This window comes from Tamandua tetradactyla, chromosome 7 (genome assembly GCF_023851605.1).
Source record: "Tamandua tetradactyla isolate mTamTet1 chromosome 7, mTamTet1.pri, whole genome shotgun sequence".
In the NCBI taxonomy this organism is placed as follows: Eukaryota; Metazoa; Chordata; class Mammalia; order Pilosa; family Myrmecophagidae; genus Tamandua; species Tamandua tetradactyla.
In genome coordinates, this window is record NC_135333.1 from 46,400,043 (window position 1) to 46,416,130 (window position 16,088).

General features: G+C 55.4%; 1 protein-coding gene across 4 annotated transcripts in view; it reads left to right on the forward strand.

The window, feature by feature from the left end:
- Nucleotides 1-5,046: 5,046 nt before the first annotated feature.
- The window catches only part of SHANK3 (SH3 and multiple ankyrin repeat domains 3), a 47,718-nt gene continuing 36,676 nt past the window's right edge, over nucleotides 5,047-16,088 (forward strand). For all 4 annotated transcript variants that reach the window (XR_013179390.1, XM_077169311.1, XM_077169312.1 and 1 more), the window contains exons 1-9: nucleotides 5,047-5,319; nucleotides 5,598-5,801; nucleotides 7,131-7,202; nucleotides 8,152-8,260; nucleotides 8,342-8,493; nucleotides 8,571-8,738; nucleotides 8,979-9,095; nucleotides 9,500-9,577; nucleotides 10,485-10,551. Coding sequence is in view for 3 of the 4 variants with exons in the window: in XM_077169311.1 (XP_077025426.1) it covers nucleotides 5,047-5,319; nucleotides 5,598-5,801; nucleotides 7,131-7,202; nucleotides 8,152-8,260; nucleotides 8,342-8,493; nucleotides 8,571-8,738; nucleotides 8,979-9,095; nucleotides 9,500-9,577; nucleotides 10,485-10,551 (1,240 nt within the window). In the remaining variant the exon portion in view is untranslated. The remainder of the gene's footprint in view (nucleotides 5,320-5,597; nucleotides 5,802-7,130; nucleotides 7,203-8,151; nucleotides 8,261-8,341; nucleotides 8,494-8,570; nucleotides 8,739-8,978; nucleotides 9,096-9,499; nucleotides 9,578-10,484; nucleotides 10,552-16,088) is intronic.

Sequence of the window (16,088 nt, forward strand, 5' to 3'; positions counted from 1 at the left end):
GTCCTCACAAGAAGAGGGAAATTTGAATACATACAGAAAGAGGGGAAAACATTGTGTGTTGACAGGAAGTTTCTGGACTTATGCTGCCACAAGCCAAGGACTGCCAACAACCACCAGAAGCCAGGACACAGGTGGTGGGACGGCTCCTGTCTTGGTCTGATCCTGTCAGTACCTTTGTTTCTGACCTCCGGTCTCCAGAACTGTGAGAGTATGAATTTCTGCTGTTTTAAGCCACCCAGTTTGTGATGCTTTGTTACAGGAAACAAATAAAATGGGATTAACAGCAGATTAGACACAGTCCAAGAGATGATTAGTGATATAGAAGTGAGAATTGAGAAAATTACCTAGAATACAGCACACAGAGAGAAAAGTCTTCAAATTATCAAAATAATTGCCAATTTAGAATTCTATAGTATCTAAATCATCATTTAAGAATGAGTGCAAAATAATGACATTTTCAAATAAGGACTAAGAGAATTTGTCACTACCAGGCATTAATTTAAAACACTTCTAAAGGATATATTTTCAGGAAGAAGAAAATTGAACCTAGAAGGAAGGAGTGAGGTGCAAGAAGGAATGGGAGTAAAGAAATTTTTCACACAGCACAGAGAAGAAAAGGATAAACAACACCATACGATGGTAGCAATTAATTGAATACATCATTAATTGTAATAAACACATAGTTAAAGGCTGAAAATTGTCAAAATGGATCTTTTAAAAATCTAGCTACATATACTATTTACCAGAAGCACATCTGAGAATATAAAAACAGAGAAAAAATAAAGGGAAAATGATGGAAAAAGATATGTGAAACCAATATTCATCAAAAAAGCAGGAAAACTCCAGGAATAAATAAAATTAAGGTAAAAAACATCATTAGGGATAATGTGGGGTACCATATAAGGATAAAAGGAACAATTTATCAGGGGCTATTATAATTCTAAATTTGCATGCACTTAATACAGCCTCAGAATATATAAAAAATTGGCAACATTTTCAAGGAAAAACTGATAAAGGCACTGTCAAATCAGAAATTAACACCCCTCTTTTGGTAATTTATAAATCAAGCAGAAAAAGAATTAGAAAGAAGATCTGAATAACACAATTCACAATTCCTATTGAACAGATAAGAAACTTTTATAAAAATTGATCCTGTACAAAGGCTGCAAAGAAAGTCTTCACCAAAACAAAACAAAACAGTCCGTTTAATACAAATCACCTTGTTTGTATAAAACAAGAAATCAGGAACCAAACATTATTTTCCCTCTTGCCCCACCCAAGCCTAGCATATATTTGAAAATTCAAATAGGCAGACTATTCAACAACTCCCAAGTCAAGAGAAAGTTAAAATTGATATTTTAGTAAATTAAAAATCAGGACAACGAAGTTTAGCACATTGCATATAAAGATTTAAGGGACATAGCAAAAGTGGCAGTTGGAAATTTAAAGCCTTAAATGCTTACGTCAGAAGAGAGAATAACTAAACGTTAATAAGCTAAAGATTCCAGTTCAAGAAATTAAAAAAAAAAAAGGTGGAGAGAAACATAAGAACAGAATAAAACAAAATAGAAAACAGAGATTATCAACAAAATGAAAGGCTGATTCTTTGGAAATACATTTATTTCAAGAAAAATAAAATTTAACAAATTAGACTCAGGATGAAATAGAAAATTTGAAAACACCTATATATATTAAAGAACTAGAAATGGCAGAAATAAAAATTACACCTGCAAAAAATATACCAGATCCAGTTTCACAGCCAAGTTTGACTAAATATTCAAGGGATCCTGGACTTCTACAACTGCTGCCGGGTTTGGGAGGCAGATCTAACCTGAGCTACCTGGATGTGAGTGGGTGACGGAGGTTTAGGCTCTGCCTTCCTAGCCAACCAGCCCATGCTGAGCCGCCCCTGAGCGCGGGGCCTGGGACAGCGAGGACAGGTAGGCAGGGTCCTGATTCTGACCGATGTTAACTGGGACACAACAGTCCAGGGGATTATGGAGCCTATTAGAAGGCATCAAGGAAGAAAGAAAAGCACATCACAAAAGGGTGGGACAGCATGAGGAAAGACACCTGGGGCAAGAGAAGACACCTGCCCTGCCAGGTGAGACAGGAAAACACATCTCTAGGTTCCCTGGCGCAGTGCCCAGGGGACAGCGGGGCCAACTGGAGCAGGAGAGATGGTGAGGGGCCCAGGGCAGCTGCGGAGCAACTCTGCAGTGATCCGAGGGCCAGGCAGGTGAAGTGGGGCAGCCAAAGCTGGGGAGCAGGTCCTGGGTGCCGGGCTCGTGAGGTGGGGGTGGGGGGCCCAGGGGTGCCATTTGCCCCATCCTGAGGTCAGGCAGTTCCGGGTGTACCACCCGCTGAGTCCTCCAGGTCCCAGGAGCCTGTTGGCCTTCGAGTGTGGGATGCAGTGGAGAATGTAGGTGAGGATGCTCTCTGATGGGAAGGAAAGACAAGACAGGGCAGTGGGCCGTAAGCCCCTGAGACAGGCCAGCCGGCGGCCCTGCCTGGGAGGGAGGGTCAGGTGAGTCTGCGGAGGGGTAAATCTTGGTGTGCAGGGGTCAGAGCGTAGCAGGGACTCGTGTCTCCCTTGGCAGTGTAAGGCCCGGCTGAGCTGGAGACCATGGGTCTGTTGACTGCCAACTGGCAGAGAAGTGAGGTTTTCCCCAGAAACATTCAGCAGCCATGAGCTGGCCTGGTGGGGGTGGGGGTGGGAGGGTGGTGGGTTACCCAGGACAGCAGGAGCTGGGGCTGGGGCAAGGCAGGATGAAGCTGCCTCTGTGAGGTTCAGGTAGAAAGAAGCAGGGGCCATCGAGGCCAAGGGCAGGCTTTGCAGAGATGGCAGGAGGGCAGGAGTAAGGTGGAAGGGTGGGTAGAAGGGAGGGCATTGGGAAAGCAGGAAGGAGTGTAGGAGGGGGGCAGGAGAGAGGGCAGGAGGGGAGAAGAGGGGAAGGGAAGGATGGGAGGAGGGGAGCAAGAGGGAGGGCAGGGAGGGAAGGCTGTTCCAAGGCTCTGGCAGGGCAGGTGGGTGCAGCCTCCTCCTCCTCCTTCCTTCCAGGCCCATCAGAAACCAAGAACTCATGAGACTCGCCCACCTGGTGGGCAGCCAGCCATAGTGGGTGAAAATCAGAGATCTGGGCTGAAGGCGGCAGTTCTGGTGGCTCCACCAGGGTGGACTGGGGCTGAGGGAGGGCAGAGAGTGGCGCCAGGCGGCCCTGGAGCAGTGGTGGGCCTGGAGGGCAGGGAGTTGGGTGACTGGGGAAGGGAAAAAGACCTGGGCAGGAAGATGGTGGAGACAGATGAAGGGCAGGGGGGCGCCCAGGGCCTGGTTGCAGGAAATCCAGTCCTTGTGCTTCCCAAGGTGCTTCCTGTAGATAAGCAGGAGGGGGCCGCCCATCCTGCTACCTCTCCCCACCCCTCCCATCCTGTCCCAGTCCCAGGAGACCCCCTGCTCCCCAGGCTGGCCTGGCTAGTGGTCACTGCCTGGGGAGGCGCCTGCACGGGGGCTGGAGGTGCTGGCATCCTGGGGCCCGCTTTCCCGCAGGGAGGGTCCAGCAGGCTCGGGGAGAAAGCAGGACTGGCCTCAGGCCCTGGGCCCGGACGCCGCTGGAGCTTCGGTTCTGCAGGGTCAGTGGAGCCAGGTCAGGGGCAAGCCTGCGTTGGGCTAGGGGTTACCCCCAGAGCAGGGCTGGTCCCTGGGAGCTGGTGTGGGGTTGGGGTGGCTCTGAAGGGAAGGACACCCAGGTGGTGCCTTGCGGGGGCGGAGCGGGGTGAAGGTTATTCCTGAGAGGCTTAGGGACTGTTCTGTGGGGCTGAAGGCGGCTGCAGGGAGTCCCAAAGCTGGAGGTTAGGCCAGGTAGGGGTAGGGTGTTCTGGAGAGAGCGGGCACCGCAGCCGAGGGCCCCGGGAGTCCCTCCATGGCTCAGACTAGTCCTCGGTGGCGTCAGAGAGCGTCGGGGCTCCGCGGGCGTCCGGGGCGCCCGGGCGGGACTGGACGGGACGGGACGGGACGGGGCGGGGCGGGGCGGGGCGGCTCGGGCTGCTCCCGGCTCCGTGGGTCCGGGAGGCGCTTCGCAGCCGGCTGGGAGCTGGGTCGCTCCCGCGGGGCGGCGGCGCCGAGCTTGCTTCTCCTCTGCGCTCCCCCCTCCGCCGCCTACTCGCCACCCCTCCCGCGTTGCCAAGACAACGCGTAAAACTAAAAATCCACTTCCCAGCCGCAGGTGGAGACTAGTAGCGCCCCCTCCCCTAAGCCCTTCCTCGTAGGTCGCGCCCCCATGCCGGCGTCGCTAAGGTGACAGGAAGGGGGCGACCGGCGTTGGATCTCAGTAGAACGAGGGTCTGGGAGGTGGGGCGACAGGTCTGGGCGTCCAGAGCGAACTCCCCAAACTCGGCGCGGGGTGGGGGCGCTACACTAAACGCTCCCTGCCGCGGTGGGAAGGGTTAACTCAGGGAACCCAAGAGTGGCGGCCGCGGAAAGGCCCCCACTCCTCCCCGGCCCGGGGTCCCCGCCGCCAGTTCCCTGCACCGGGTCACGGTGGGCTCTCCGCACCTTCCCCGGGCCCGGAGAGGAGTGCGGTGGGGGTCGCTAGAGCGGGAGAGAGGCTGCAGCCCCCGGAAATCAATTTTCCTGTTTTTCTCCCCCCACCCGCCCCTGCCTCCAGCCCTCGCGCCCCGCCACAGCCTCCAGGACCCCTTGGCCGCCGCACCCTGCCCGGTGGTCCGCGGAGACTCGCCCGCTGCAGGAGGGCAGCCCGGCCCTATTGCTCAGCCACTGTCTCCCCAACGCCGAGGCCCAGGACTCCCCACCCCCCAACCCCGCACAGTCCCCCGGGCCCCCGCCCCGCGGCGCGGCCCCGGCCCCCCGCCCGCAGCCCCCCACTTCATCCCCCGACCCCGTACAGCCCGGCCCCGGGGCCGGCCCGGAGCCCTCCCCGGCCCCCGCCTCCGGCGCAGCCCCCTCGCCGCCCCCGCTTCCCCTCGCGGCTCAGGCCCCCTCCCCCCCGCCGCCCCCGCCCCCGGGGAAGGCAGCGCCGAGCTGAGCGGATGCCGCTGAGCCGCTCCGCCGCCGCCGCCTCTGCGGAGCCCCCGGCGCCGCTGCCCTCCGCGCCGGCCCCGGCCCCGGCCCCCCCCGGCCCCCTCCCGCGCAGCGCGCCCAACGGGGCCCCGGAGGGGGAGAAGGGGGGGCCGGGGCGCCGCGCTGAGCCCCCGCGCGCCCCGCTCCCGGCCTCGGGCGGCCCCGGCCCGGGTGCGGCGATGGACGGCCCCGGGGCCAGCGCAGTGGTCGTGCGCATCGGCGTTCCGGACCTGCAGCAGACGGTGAGCCCCCCACCCCCAGTTCGCGCCCGGGTCCCGGGGCTCGCGGCCCGCGGCCACTCACCCCTCCCCCGCCACCTCCGCCGGGACCCTCCCCACTGCCTGGGCGGGGCCAGGGGAGCCCAGCCCCCGGGGCGGGGCCTCGTCCGCCAGACTCCCGGGCGCTGGGTCCTCGGCTCCCGCTTCTGGCGCCCGGCCTCCCGCTGGGTTTGCAGGGGCCCGGGCGCCCGCGGGGTCCCGGGGCGGTGCCGGCTGCGCGCTCACCGCCCGCTCCGCCGCAGAAGTGCCTGCGTCTGGACCCGGCCGCGCCCGTGTGGGCCGCCCGGCAGCGCGTACTCTGCGCCCTCAACCACAGCCTGCAGGACGCGCTCAACTACGGGCTGTTCCAGCCGCCCTCCCGGGGCCGCGCCGGCAAGTTCCTGGACGAGGAGCGACTCCTGCGGGAGTACCCGCCTAGCCTCGACACGCCCCTGCCCTACCTGGAGGTGCGCGGCGGTGGGCGCGGCGCGGGTGGGAGGAGGGCAGGCAGTGAGGAAGGCGAGAGTGTGCGCCGGGAGCGGGCGCCGTGTGAGCGTGAGCCGTGAGAGCGTGAGCCGTGTGAGCGCGAGCCATGTGAGCGCGAGCCATGAGCTGTGTAGTGTGCCGTGAGCTGTTGTGAACTGTAGACTGGGTGAGCTGGGAGCCATGTGTCCAGTGTGAGCGTGAGCTGTGTGAGCCATGAGTCATGTCTCTTGTGAACTGTGAGCTCTGTGAGAGCGAGCAGTGAACGTGAGCGGTGTGAGTGTGAGAAGTGTGAATGTGAGCTAGGTGAGCCATGAGCCTTGTGTTTTGTGAGCCGTGAGCTGTGTGAGTGTGAGCAGTGTGAACTGTGAGCCATGAGCTGTGTGAAGTGTGCCGTGAGCCATGTAAGCATGACCTATGTGAGCAGTGTGAACTGTGTACCCTGTGAGTATGAGCCGTGTGAGCTGTGTGCTGTGAGCGTGAGCTGTGTGAGCCGTGTGAGCCGTAGCTATGTGTGAGCAGTGTGAACTGTGAGCATGAGCAGTGTGAACTGTGATCCATGAGCTGTGTGAAGTGTGCTGTGAGGCATGTGAGCATGAGCTGTATGAGTGTGAGCGTGAGCAATGGGAACTGTGAACTGTGTGAGCTGTGTGTCATGTGAGCATGTGCCAGGTGAGCATATGCTGTGTGAGCTGTGATCGTGGGTCTGTGCAGGGAGGATTGTGAGCAGGAGCAATGCCAGGCCACGGGCAGTGTGAACTTGTGGTCATCCCTTTGCCACACTGGATCCCTCCTGATGGCAGAGCCTCCTCTCTTTGCTCCTGCCCTCCCGCTGCAGTGTCCAGAGCTTCCTGCAGGCCTGGGGGCACAGACTGGGCCCCAGACAGTGCTGACACGGCGGACCCAAGCTGGGGGCGGGGAACGGGTGGGCAGCCTGCGTGGTCTCCCTGGTGGTCACCTCTGCCTTGGGCAGGAGTGGTCTAGGAAGGTGAACTGGGCCAGGGTCTTGGGGGAAGAGCAGGGTTTTCTAGGGGCTTCTGTGGTGGGAATGAGGCCAGAAGGGGACGGCTCGGTGGTACCTTCTGTCGCCACTACTGGCACCACAGTTGAGCGCGGGGGCACCTAGGGGCTGCCTCCAGGCTTGGGTGGTGGTCAGGTTGCCATGCCTTGCGGGCCGCAGTGGATTCTCGGGGACAGCACAGGCAGGGCTGAGGTCCACAGTGAGCCTGGGAGGCGTGCAGTGCTGGCTGTGCTGGGCGAGTTCCAGTCACTGCTTCGCCCACTGCCTCACTAGCACCTCTTTTTCTGAGCAGTTTCGATACAAGCGACGGGTCTATGCCCAGAATCTCATTGATGATAAGCAGTTTGCGAAGCTTCACACAAAGGTAAGGCGCTGCCCTGGGAGGAGCTCCACAGGTTCCCTGCCCTCCCCAGTGGGCCGTCACCCCGCAGCTTCCCCAGCCTCAGCTGCTTTTTCCTTCACTCATCTGGGGCTTGGGCGGGGTTGGGCTGTGTGGCTGGGGCTGGGTGGTCAGCAGCTGATGGTGCAGACAGCGCGGGGGCCAGGGGGCCTGCAGTGGGCTCTGGGGCTGGGGTGAGAGGATGGGGCTGGGGTGAAAGGATGAGGCTGGTGTTGGGGGATCAGGTGAAGGAGGCTGTGGCTCTGATGCTCAGTGACTGTGGCTCAGGGATGGTTGGTGGCCGTGGCTCTGGGGCTGGACAGAGGTCATTGTGGAAGGCCCCCCTCCCTGCACTGGTCCTGCTGTGGCCCTGTCACACTGGATCCCTCCCCCATGGGTCTCTTTTCCTGCAAATGTTTCCTCTCTTGGTGACCAACAAGACACATGGCTCTTGGTCCTTCAGTGACCCACTTGCTTTTAGGTCTTGCCACCTCTCGATGAACATTCGCGCTTTCTCCCTCAGGTCTCAGACAGTCCCTTTCCCCTGTTCACTGTCCCACCGTTCTGAGGGCTTGCCCCATGGCAGCATCCTCAAGACGTTAATTCACTTCTTTATGAGTGGATTAATGTGTGACTGAAGCACCAGGCCCAGCCATGTTGCAGGGAGGACAGGGGAAGGACATTAACAAGGCGAGAGGTCCTGGGTGGATCGGCTCAGGACGTGGCCAGGCGCCAGCCTGCTGGGGGTCCAGGTGTGGACTCCAGCCAGGACGCAGGAGGGGCTCAGAGCAGTAAGTGGGCAGGGCCGGGTGTGTGTGCAAGGCTGGGGCAATGGGGGCAGGGCAGTGACTGCCCGGCAGGTGGCTGAGCTGGCCATAGGTAGGCAGGTGCAGGTCTGGGCAATGGGCGGGGCTGAGCGGGACACGCCTTTCAGGCGAATTTGAAGAAGTTCATGGAGTACGTCCAGCTACACAGCACGGACAAGGTCGCCCGCCTGCTGGACAAGGGGCTGGACCCCAATTTCCACGACCCTGACTCGGGAGGTGAGTGGGCAGGAAGGGAGTGGCTCAGACCCCTGGCTGCCTTGGGGGCTGCCTGTGACTCTGGCTTGGCCCTGAACGCAGAGTGCCCATTGAGCCTCGCCACCCAGCTGGACAACGCGGCAGACCTGCTTAAGGTGCTGCGGAACGGCGGCGCACACCTGGACTTCCGCACTCGGGATGGACTCACAGCTGTGCACTGTGCCACCAGGCGGCGGAACGCAGCTGCGCTGACAGTCAGTATGGCATGCCCGGCCTGGGGTGGGGGCGGATGGATCAGGACCCTAGTGGACATGGAGGCTCCTTCCCCCAGACCCTGCTGGACCTGGGGGCGTCCCCTGACTACAAGGATAGCCGCGGCCTGACACCCCTGTACCACAGTGCCCTGGGTGGGGGGGACGCCCTGTGCTGCGAGCTGCTCCTCCATGACCATGCTCGGCTGGGGACCACTGATGAGAACGGCTGGCAGGAGATCCACCAGGTGGGCGCTCAGGTGTACGGCTCTGGCTTTCATCTTTGGGGTCCCAGCCTCCATCTTTGGGGTGGGGGTCCTGGCCTCCGTCTTTGGGTTGGGGGGCCTGGCCTCTCTCTGTGGGATGGGGGCCCTGGCCTCCATCTTTAGGTGGGGGGCCTGGCCTCTCTCTTTGGGGTGGGGGTTCCAGCTTTTCTTTGGGGTGGGGGTCCTGGCCTCAGCGGCCTCTGCAGCACCTGCCTCCCCCAGGCCTGCCGCTTCGGGCACGTGCAGCACCTGGAACACCTGCTCTTCTATGGAGCTGACATGGGGGCTCAGAACGCCTCAGGGAACACAGCCCTGCACATCTGCGCTCTCTACAACCAGGTACGACCGAGTGTGCGCCTGACCCGCTGTGGATCTGCTGTGGACCTGCAGGGTTGGGGCCCACACACCTGCTCGGCTGGTCAGGTGTGGCCGCACATGTACATGTGTGTGCACTTATGCCCAGGTGTGCCCTGCAATGTGCCCCAGACCTACACGTGCACACCTGTGTTCTGCATGTCAGGTGTGAATCAGACACTCTGGGGCAGGTGGGGCTCTGCGTGTGCACAGCTGTGCCCACTCAGCCCAGTTACCTGTGTGGGCTCTGAACCTGTGAGTGTGAGTCCCAGCATGTATGGAGGCGCCCTGCTCATCAGGTGTGCGTGCTGAGGCAGGGTGTGGGGGCATGGCCCCACCTGTGTCTCTGACCTGCCCATCATGACCCTGCACTGTCCCTCCAACCCCAGGAGAGCTGTGCACGCGTCCTCCTTTTCCGTGGAGCCAACAAGGACGTCCGCAATTTCAATAGCCAGACAGCCTTCCAGGTACGGGGTGCCTTGGGGCTGGGGGGCTGGTGCGGGGTACCTCGGGGCAAGGGGGCTGGTCCTCAGCTCAGCAGCCCCAGGTCCACCATGAGGTGGGGAGCAGGGGTTGGCCCAGGCAATGCCCACACAGGGTGGTGCTACCTCAGGGAAGGACGATGGAGCCAGGGCAAGGGCAAGGGGGCGGGCGAAGAAGGGTGGGTCTGAGGGGCGGTGGTGCTGCTATTGTGTTGGGTGGATGCGCATGTGGGGGCCCAGTCAGGCTGGCTGTTGGGATGCTCCTGGATGGGGCGGCCCAGGCTTGGTGGCTTTTGTCCAGCCAGCCGTTGTAGGGGTCCTTGGACTTCCCGTCTCATGGCCGTGCACATGGCGTGTCCCCTTCTCTGGGACCCGTTGATGACCCCTGACTTTCCCTGAGGCTTCACTCCATGTCCAGTTCCCTTGGCCTTGGTGGACGTCAGTGCCATGGGGCCCAGGCCCACCTCTCAGCCAAGCCCCTCTTCAAAGGTCTCTGCACATATGGGGCCATGCCCAGGCTGGGGCTGCGCCTCAACCTGCCTTTGTGGGGGCGATCCCCAGCAGTGACCCATGTGCCCCATATGCCCAGCACTTTCCTGCTTTTAGCACTAAAGTCATGGAAAACCCTTTGGACTGGCTAGGCTAGGACACTGGTCACCTGTGTAGGGGACTCAGGGAGCACATGCCTATTGGCAGAGGGATCTGGGGTCTAAGCATGGGGACTCAACCCAGGAGGGAGGGGAAGGGGAGAACATTGAGGTCTGCCCCTGCCTCTTCCTCCCTCTCCACTCCTCCCACCCCTTGGGCCCCCCCCACCCCTGTCCCCTGCCTCCTCCTCCCCCTCCACTCCCCCTGTCCCCTGTGCCCCCTTCTGACGCCCCCTTTTCCTCAGGTGGCCATCATCGCAGGGAACTTTGAGCTGGCCGAAGTCATCAAGACCCACAAAGACTCTGATGTTGGTGAGCTGTCACTGATGTGGGCTCGCGTAGGTTATCGGGGTCACCAGGCTTGGGGGTTAGGGGACTGTTCTGGGGCCTCATGCCTGAGCTTCCTCCTACAGCACTCCCTGAGCGGCCAGTGCTCAATCGGGGGCACAAATGCCACGGCATGGGCAGCAGAGGGCCAAGACCACAGCTGTGTTGGGGCCAGTGCTGGCTTAGGGACAAGTTAGGTTGAGACTGGGTTCAGGCCAGTGGTCCCCCTGGGGTGGCCACGTCAGGTCCAGGATGGGACACCCATGTGAGAGGGATGCATGGACGCAGGGCAGGCTGGAATAGGCCTCCAGGGCAGGTGTGGGGAATGGGAGGCCCCTCCCACCCAGGCCTTGGAGGCTTCTGGCAGTGGTCTTGGTGACATCCCTCAGAACCTGTACTCCCATAAAGGTTCACCTGCGCTGGGACCCCTCCTTGGCTCCCTCGGGTTCTGTGTGGTTCTGAGTGGGCTGGCTCTTCTGCTGTGATGTACAGGAACACAGACTCCAGTCTCCCCTTCTGCCATGAGTGTTTCGGGTGCTACACCCTGCATACAGCAGGACCCACTCCAGGCTTCATCCTGCATGCAGCAGGCCCCATGCCAGGCTTCACCCTGCATACAGCAGGCTGCACTCCAGACTATACCTTGTATATAGCAGGCTTTGTGCCAGGCTTCCCCTTGCATACAGCAGGCCTCACACCAGGCTTCACCTTGCATACAGCAGGCCTCATATCAGGCTTCACCTTGCATACAGCAAGCCCCATGTCAGGCTACCCCCTGCATACAGCAGGCCCTACACCAGCCTGCCCCCTGCATATAGCAGGCCTTACACTAGGCTACACTTTGCGTCCAGCAGGTTTCATACCAGGCTACACCTTGCATACAGCAGGCATCACACTAGGGTACACCTTGCATACAGCAGGCCTCATACCAGACTACACCTTGCATATGGCAGGCTTCATGCCAGGTTTTACCTTGCATACAGCAGGCCTTATACCAGACTATACTTTACATATAGCAGACCTCACATCAGGCTTCACCTTGTATACAGCAGGCCCCACGCCAGGCCACCCCCTGCATACAGCAGGCCTCATGCCAGGCTACACCTTGCATACAGCAGGCCCATGCCAGGCTATGCCTTGCATCCAACAGGTCCCGCACCAGGGTACACCTTGCAGACAGCAGGCCTCATGTCAGGCCACCCCCTGCATACAGCAGGCCTCATGTCAGGCCACCCCCTGCATACAGCAGGCCTCATGTCAGGCCACCCCCTGCATATAGCAGGCCTCATGTCAAGCCACCCCCTGCATACAGCAGGCCTCATGCCAGGCTACACCTTACATCCAGCAGGCCCCACGTTAGGCTGCCTGCTGCATACAGCAGGCCCCACGCCAGGCTACACCTTGCATACAGCAGGCCCCATGTCAGGCTGCCCCCTGCTTATAGCGGCCTTACACGTGTCTACATCTTGCATCCAGCAAGCCTTACACCAGGCTTCACCTTGCATACAGCAGGCCCCACGCCAGGTTTCACCTAGCGTACAGCAGGCCTCACACCAGGCTTCACCTTGCATATTGCAGGCCTCACACCAGGCTTCACCTTGTATACAGTAGGACTCATGCCAGCCTGCTCCCTGTGTACAGCAAGCACTGAGCTGCTGGGGTGCAGGTTGGGGTTGAGATTCAAGTCAGGGAAGGGCTGGGTCGGGGTGTGTGGCCTGGCGGACCCTTGTCTGGATGATGCACGGTTTCTTGTCTGGCCTTGGGGAAGCTGCTCAGGACTGTCATACCTCAGTTTCTCCTGAATTTAGGGAGCTTTCAGAGGTCAGTTGCATCCCTTGCCACTGGGCCTTCTGGCCAGCGGGTTTGTCCTGCCAGGGCCCGGACGGTTGGAGCAGCAGGAGCTTGTAGTGGTCCTGTCCAAGGCATCCTGTCGGCTGGCTGAGGCACCCTGCCCTGGGAGGTAGATAGACTGGGCCTTTGGGGGTGGCTGCTGCCTTGGCTTGCCATCTGTGCGCAGGCTGTGTTGGTGTGGTCAGTGGAGGGGCTCCATGTGGGCCCCCTGTCCACTCACTGTCCAAATACCCCATGACTGGGGGTGGCGGCCCGTCTGTGGAGGACAGGCTCAGTGTCCTTTGTACCTGCAGTGAGCCCTGTCATTGCCCAGAGAGCCCCCAGGGCTAACCTGGTTTATAGGCTGGGGCTGTATAGGGGCAGTATGGTTCCCTCCAGGAGCAGGTGTCCTGGTGACCTGGGTGGGCAGGTACTTGGGGTGTGGACCCTGGCTGGGAGAACCCTGGGGTCCGCCTTTGTCTCCTCCCTCTCCTACCTGCCCCCCCCAGGCACCTTTACAGGGACTTGATGTCCCATGTCCTTTCCACAGAGCCCAGAGAAGTGCCTTTGAGCCTCCCCCGTGGGAGCTACTTGGCCAGTGTATCCAGAGTGGTGGCTGGAAAACAGTGCCCACAGGTCAATCCTGACCTCCCACCTGCATAACAACAAAAAAAAGAAATGAAATTCACCTTATAATGAAGCATATAAGGTGCACAGGGCAGTGGCATGTGCTGCCACTCACTGCAGACTTCTCCTCTGAAAGGAGCCCCGTGCCAAAAGCACTTCACTCTCCTGGCCCCTGCCCATCTGCTTGCAGCCGCCATGGATTTGCTTATTCTGGGCATCGCAGGGCAGTGGAATCACACAATGTGGGACTCTTGTGACAGAACCTTACTGGCGCTCATGGCCTGGGAAGCTCTGTTCTGTGCTTGCTTGTCTATCCACTCCCTCTGGTGGCTCTTGTTACCGCCACCTTGTGGCCATCTTGGATATTGCAGCTGTGAACCCCGCATCTTTTCTGGCTACTTGGTCTTGATTCTTTTGGGTAGATAACCTGGAAGTGGAATTGCTGGGACTTATACTGACTTTAACTTTTTGAGAAACCACTAAACTGTTTTGCACAACAGTTGAAGCACTTTATATTCTTCTCAACAATATATGAAGGGTTCAATTTCTCTGCATTTTGTCAACACTTTTTTTTAATTAGCATTCAAGTGGTATCTCATTGTGGTTTTGATTTGCATTTCTTCAATGGCTGATAATATTTTACATCTTTTTATGTGTCTGTTGGTCATTTATCTTCTTGGGGAAATGTCTAAGTCCTTTGCCAAGTTGTGTTGCCTTTTTGCTGTTGAGTGTAAGAGTGGGTTTTCTTATCACTTTCTTGATAATGTCCTTTGATGTACAAGTTTTAATTGTGATGAAGTCATTTGCCTTTTTTTCCCTTGCTGTTCGTACTTTTGATATAGCTCAGAATCCATTGCCAAATCCAAGGTCGTAAATGCTTACCTGTAAGTTTTCGCCTGAGATTTTCATGATTTTACCTCTTATTTAGCTTCTTGACCCATTTTGATTAGTTTTTGGTATATGGTGTGAAGTAGGGGTCCAACTTCACTTTTTGCATGTGGATTTCCAGCTTTTCCAGCACCATTTGTTGAACATTATTACTCCCCCCGACCCCGTATTGAATGGCCTTGGCACACTGTCAATGTCAGTAACCATTTGTCCATAGAGTGTGTATTTATTTATGGACTCGCATTTTGATTCTGTTGTTCTATAAGTCTTATGTCAGTACCACACTGTTTACATGATTCTAGCATTGTAGTAAATTTTGAAATCAGAAAGTGTGAGTTTTCCAACTCTGTTCTTCTTTTTTTCAACATTGTTTTGTTTTTTGGAGCCCCTTGAAATTCCATATGAATTTGATGATCAGGTCTCCCCATTTCTACAAAAAGGGCCATTTGAATTCTGATGGGGTTGCATTGACTCTGTAGGTTGCTTTGGGTGGTATTACCATCTTAACAATATTAAGTCTCCCAATCCATGACATGAGATATCCTTCCATTTATTTAGGTCTTCTTTACTTTCTTTTGGCAATGTTTTGTAGTTTTCAGTGTATAAATCTTTCACCTCCCTGATTAAATTTACCTGTAAGTATTTTATTCTTTTGGATGCTATTGTAAATGGAATTGTTTTCTTTATTTCCTTTGGATTGTTCATTGCTAGTGTTTAGAAACATGGCTGCATTTTTGTATATTGCAGTTGTACCTTCCAATTTTGCAGAGTTCGTTTATTAACTCTGGTAGTTGTTTTGTGTGGAGTCTATGGGGTTTTCACTATGTAGGATATGTCATTTGTGAATAGTAATAGTTTTAACCTTCCTTTCCAGTTGGGATGCCTTTAATTTCTCTTGTCTGATTGTCTGAACTTTCAGTATGATGCTGAATAATGGTGATGAAAGTGGGCATCTTTGCATTGGCCCTGATCTGATGGGGAAAGCTTTCAGTCTTTTGCCATTGAGTAGGATGTTAGCTGGAGTTTTTCATAAATGTGCTTTATCTCATTGAGAAAGTTCCATTCTTTGCTAGTTTTCTGAGTACTTTCATCATGAAAACGGGTTGGATTTTTTCACATGCCTTTTCTCTACCAATTGAGATGATCATGTGTTTGTTTCTTTGTTCTATTTATATGGTATATTGCATTGGTTACTTTTGTTATGTTGAACCACCCTTGCATTCCTGGGATAGATCCCAATTGGTCATGGTGAATAATCCTTTTAATGTACCTTTGGGTTCAGTTGGCTTATGTTTTTTAAGGATTTTTGCATCCATTTTCATCAGCAATTACTGATCTGTAGTTTCCTTGTGATGTTTTAACCTGACTTTGGTATATGTGTAATGTGGACCTCATAGAATGAGTTAGGAAGTATTCTGTCCCCTCAGTTTTTTGGAAGAGTTTGAGAAGGATTGGTGTTGATTATTGTTTAGGTGTTTGGTAGAATTCATCCACGAAGCCATTTGGTACTGGAGTTTTCTTTGTTGGGAGGTGTTTGATTACCAATTCATTTTCCTTACTTCTTATAGGTCTGTTCATATTTTCTATTTCTAGTCAGTTTAGTTAATTTGTGTGTTTCTAGGAATTTCTCTGTTGCTTGTAGATTACCTATTTCATTGGCAAACAATTGTTCATAATATTCTCTTATGATTCTTTTTATTTCTGTATGGTTGGTAGTAATGACTTCACTTTCATTTCTTATTTTAGTAATTTGAATCTTCTCTTTTTTTCCCCTTAATAAGTGTAGCTAAAGACTTACCAATTTTGTTGATTTTATTTTCAAAGAACTAGCTTTTGGTTTTGTTGATTCTCTTCATTGTTTTTCTATTCTCTATTTCATTTATCTCTACCCTCATCTTTATTATTTCTTTTCTTCTGGTAGATTTGGTTTTAGTTCAGTCTTCTTTTTCTAGTTCCTTCAGTGTAAAGTTAGGTTATTATTTGAGATCTTTCTCCTTTTTTTCCATGTAGGCAGCTATAAATCTCCCATTTGACAACTGCTTTCACTGCATCCCATAAGTGTTGGTATGTTGTATTTTTGTTTTCATTTGTCTCAAACTAATTTCAAACTTCCCTTGTGATTACTTCTTTGACCCATTTGTTGTTTGAGTTGTTTAATTTCCATATTTGTATCTTTT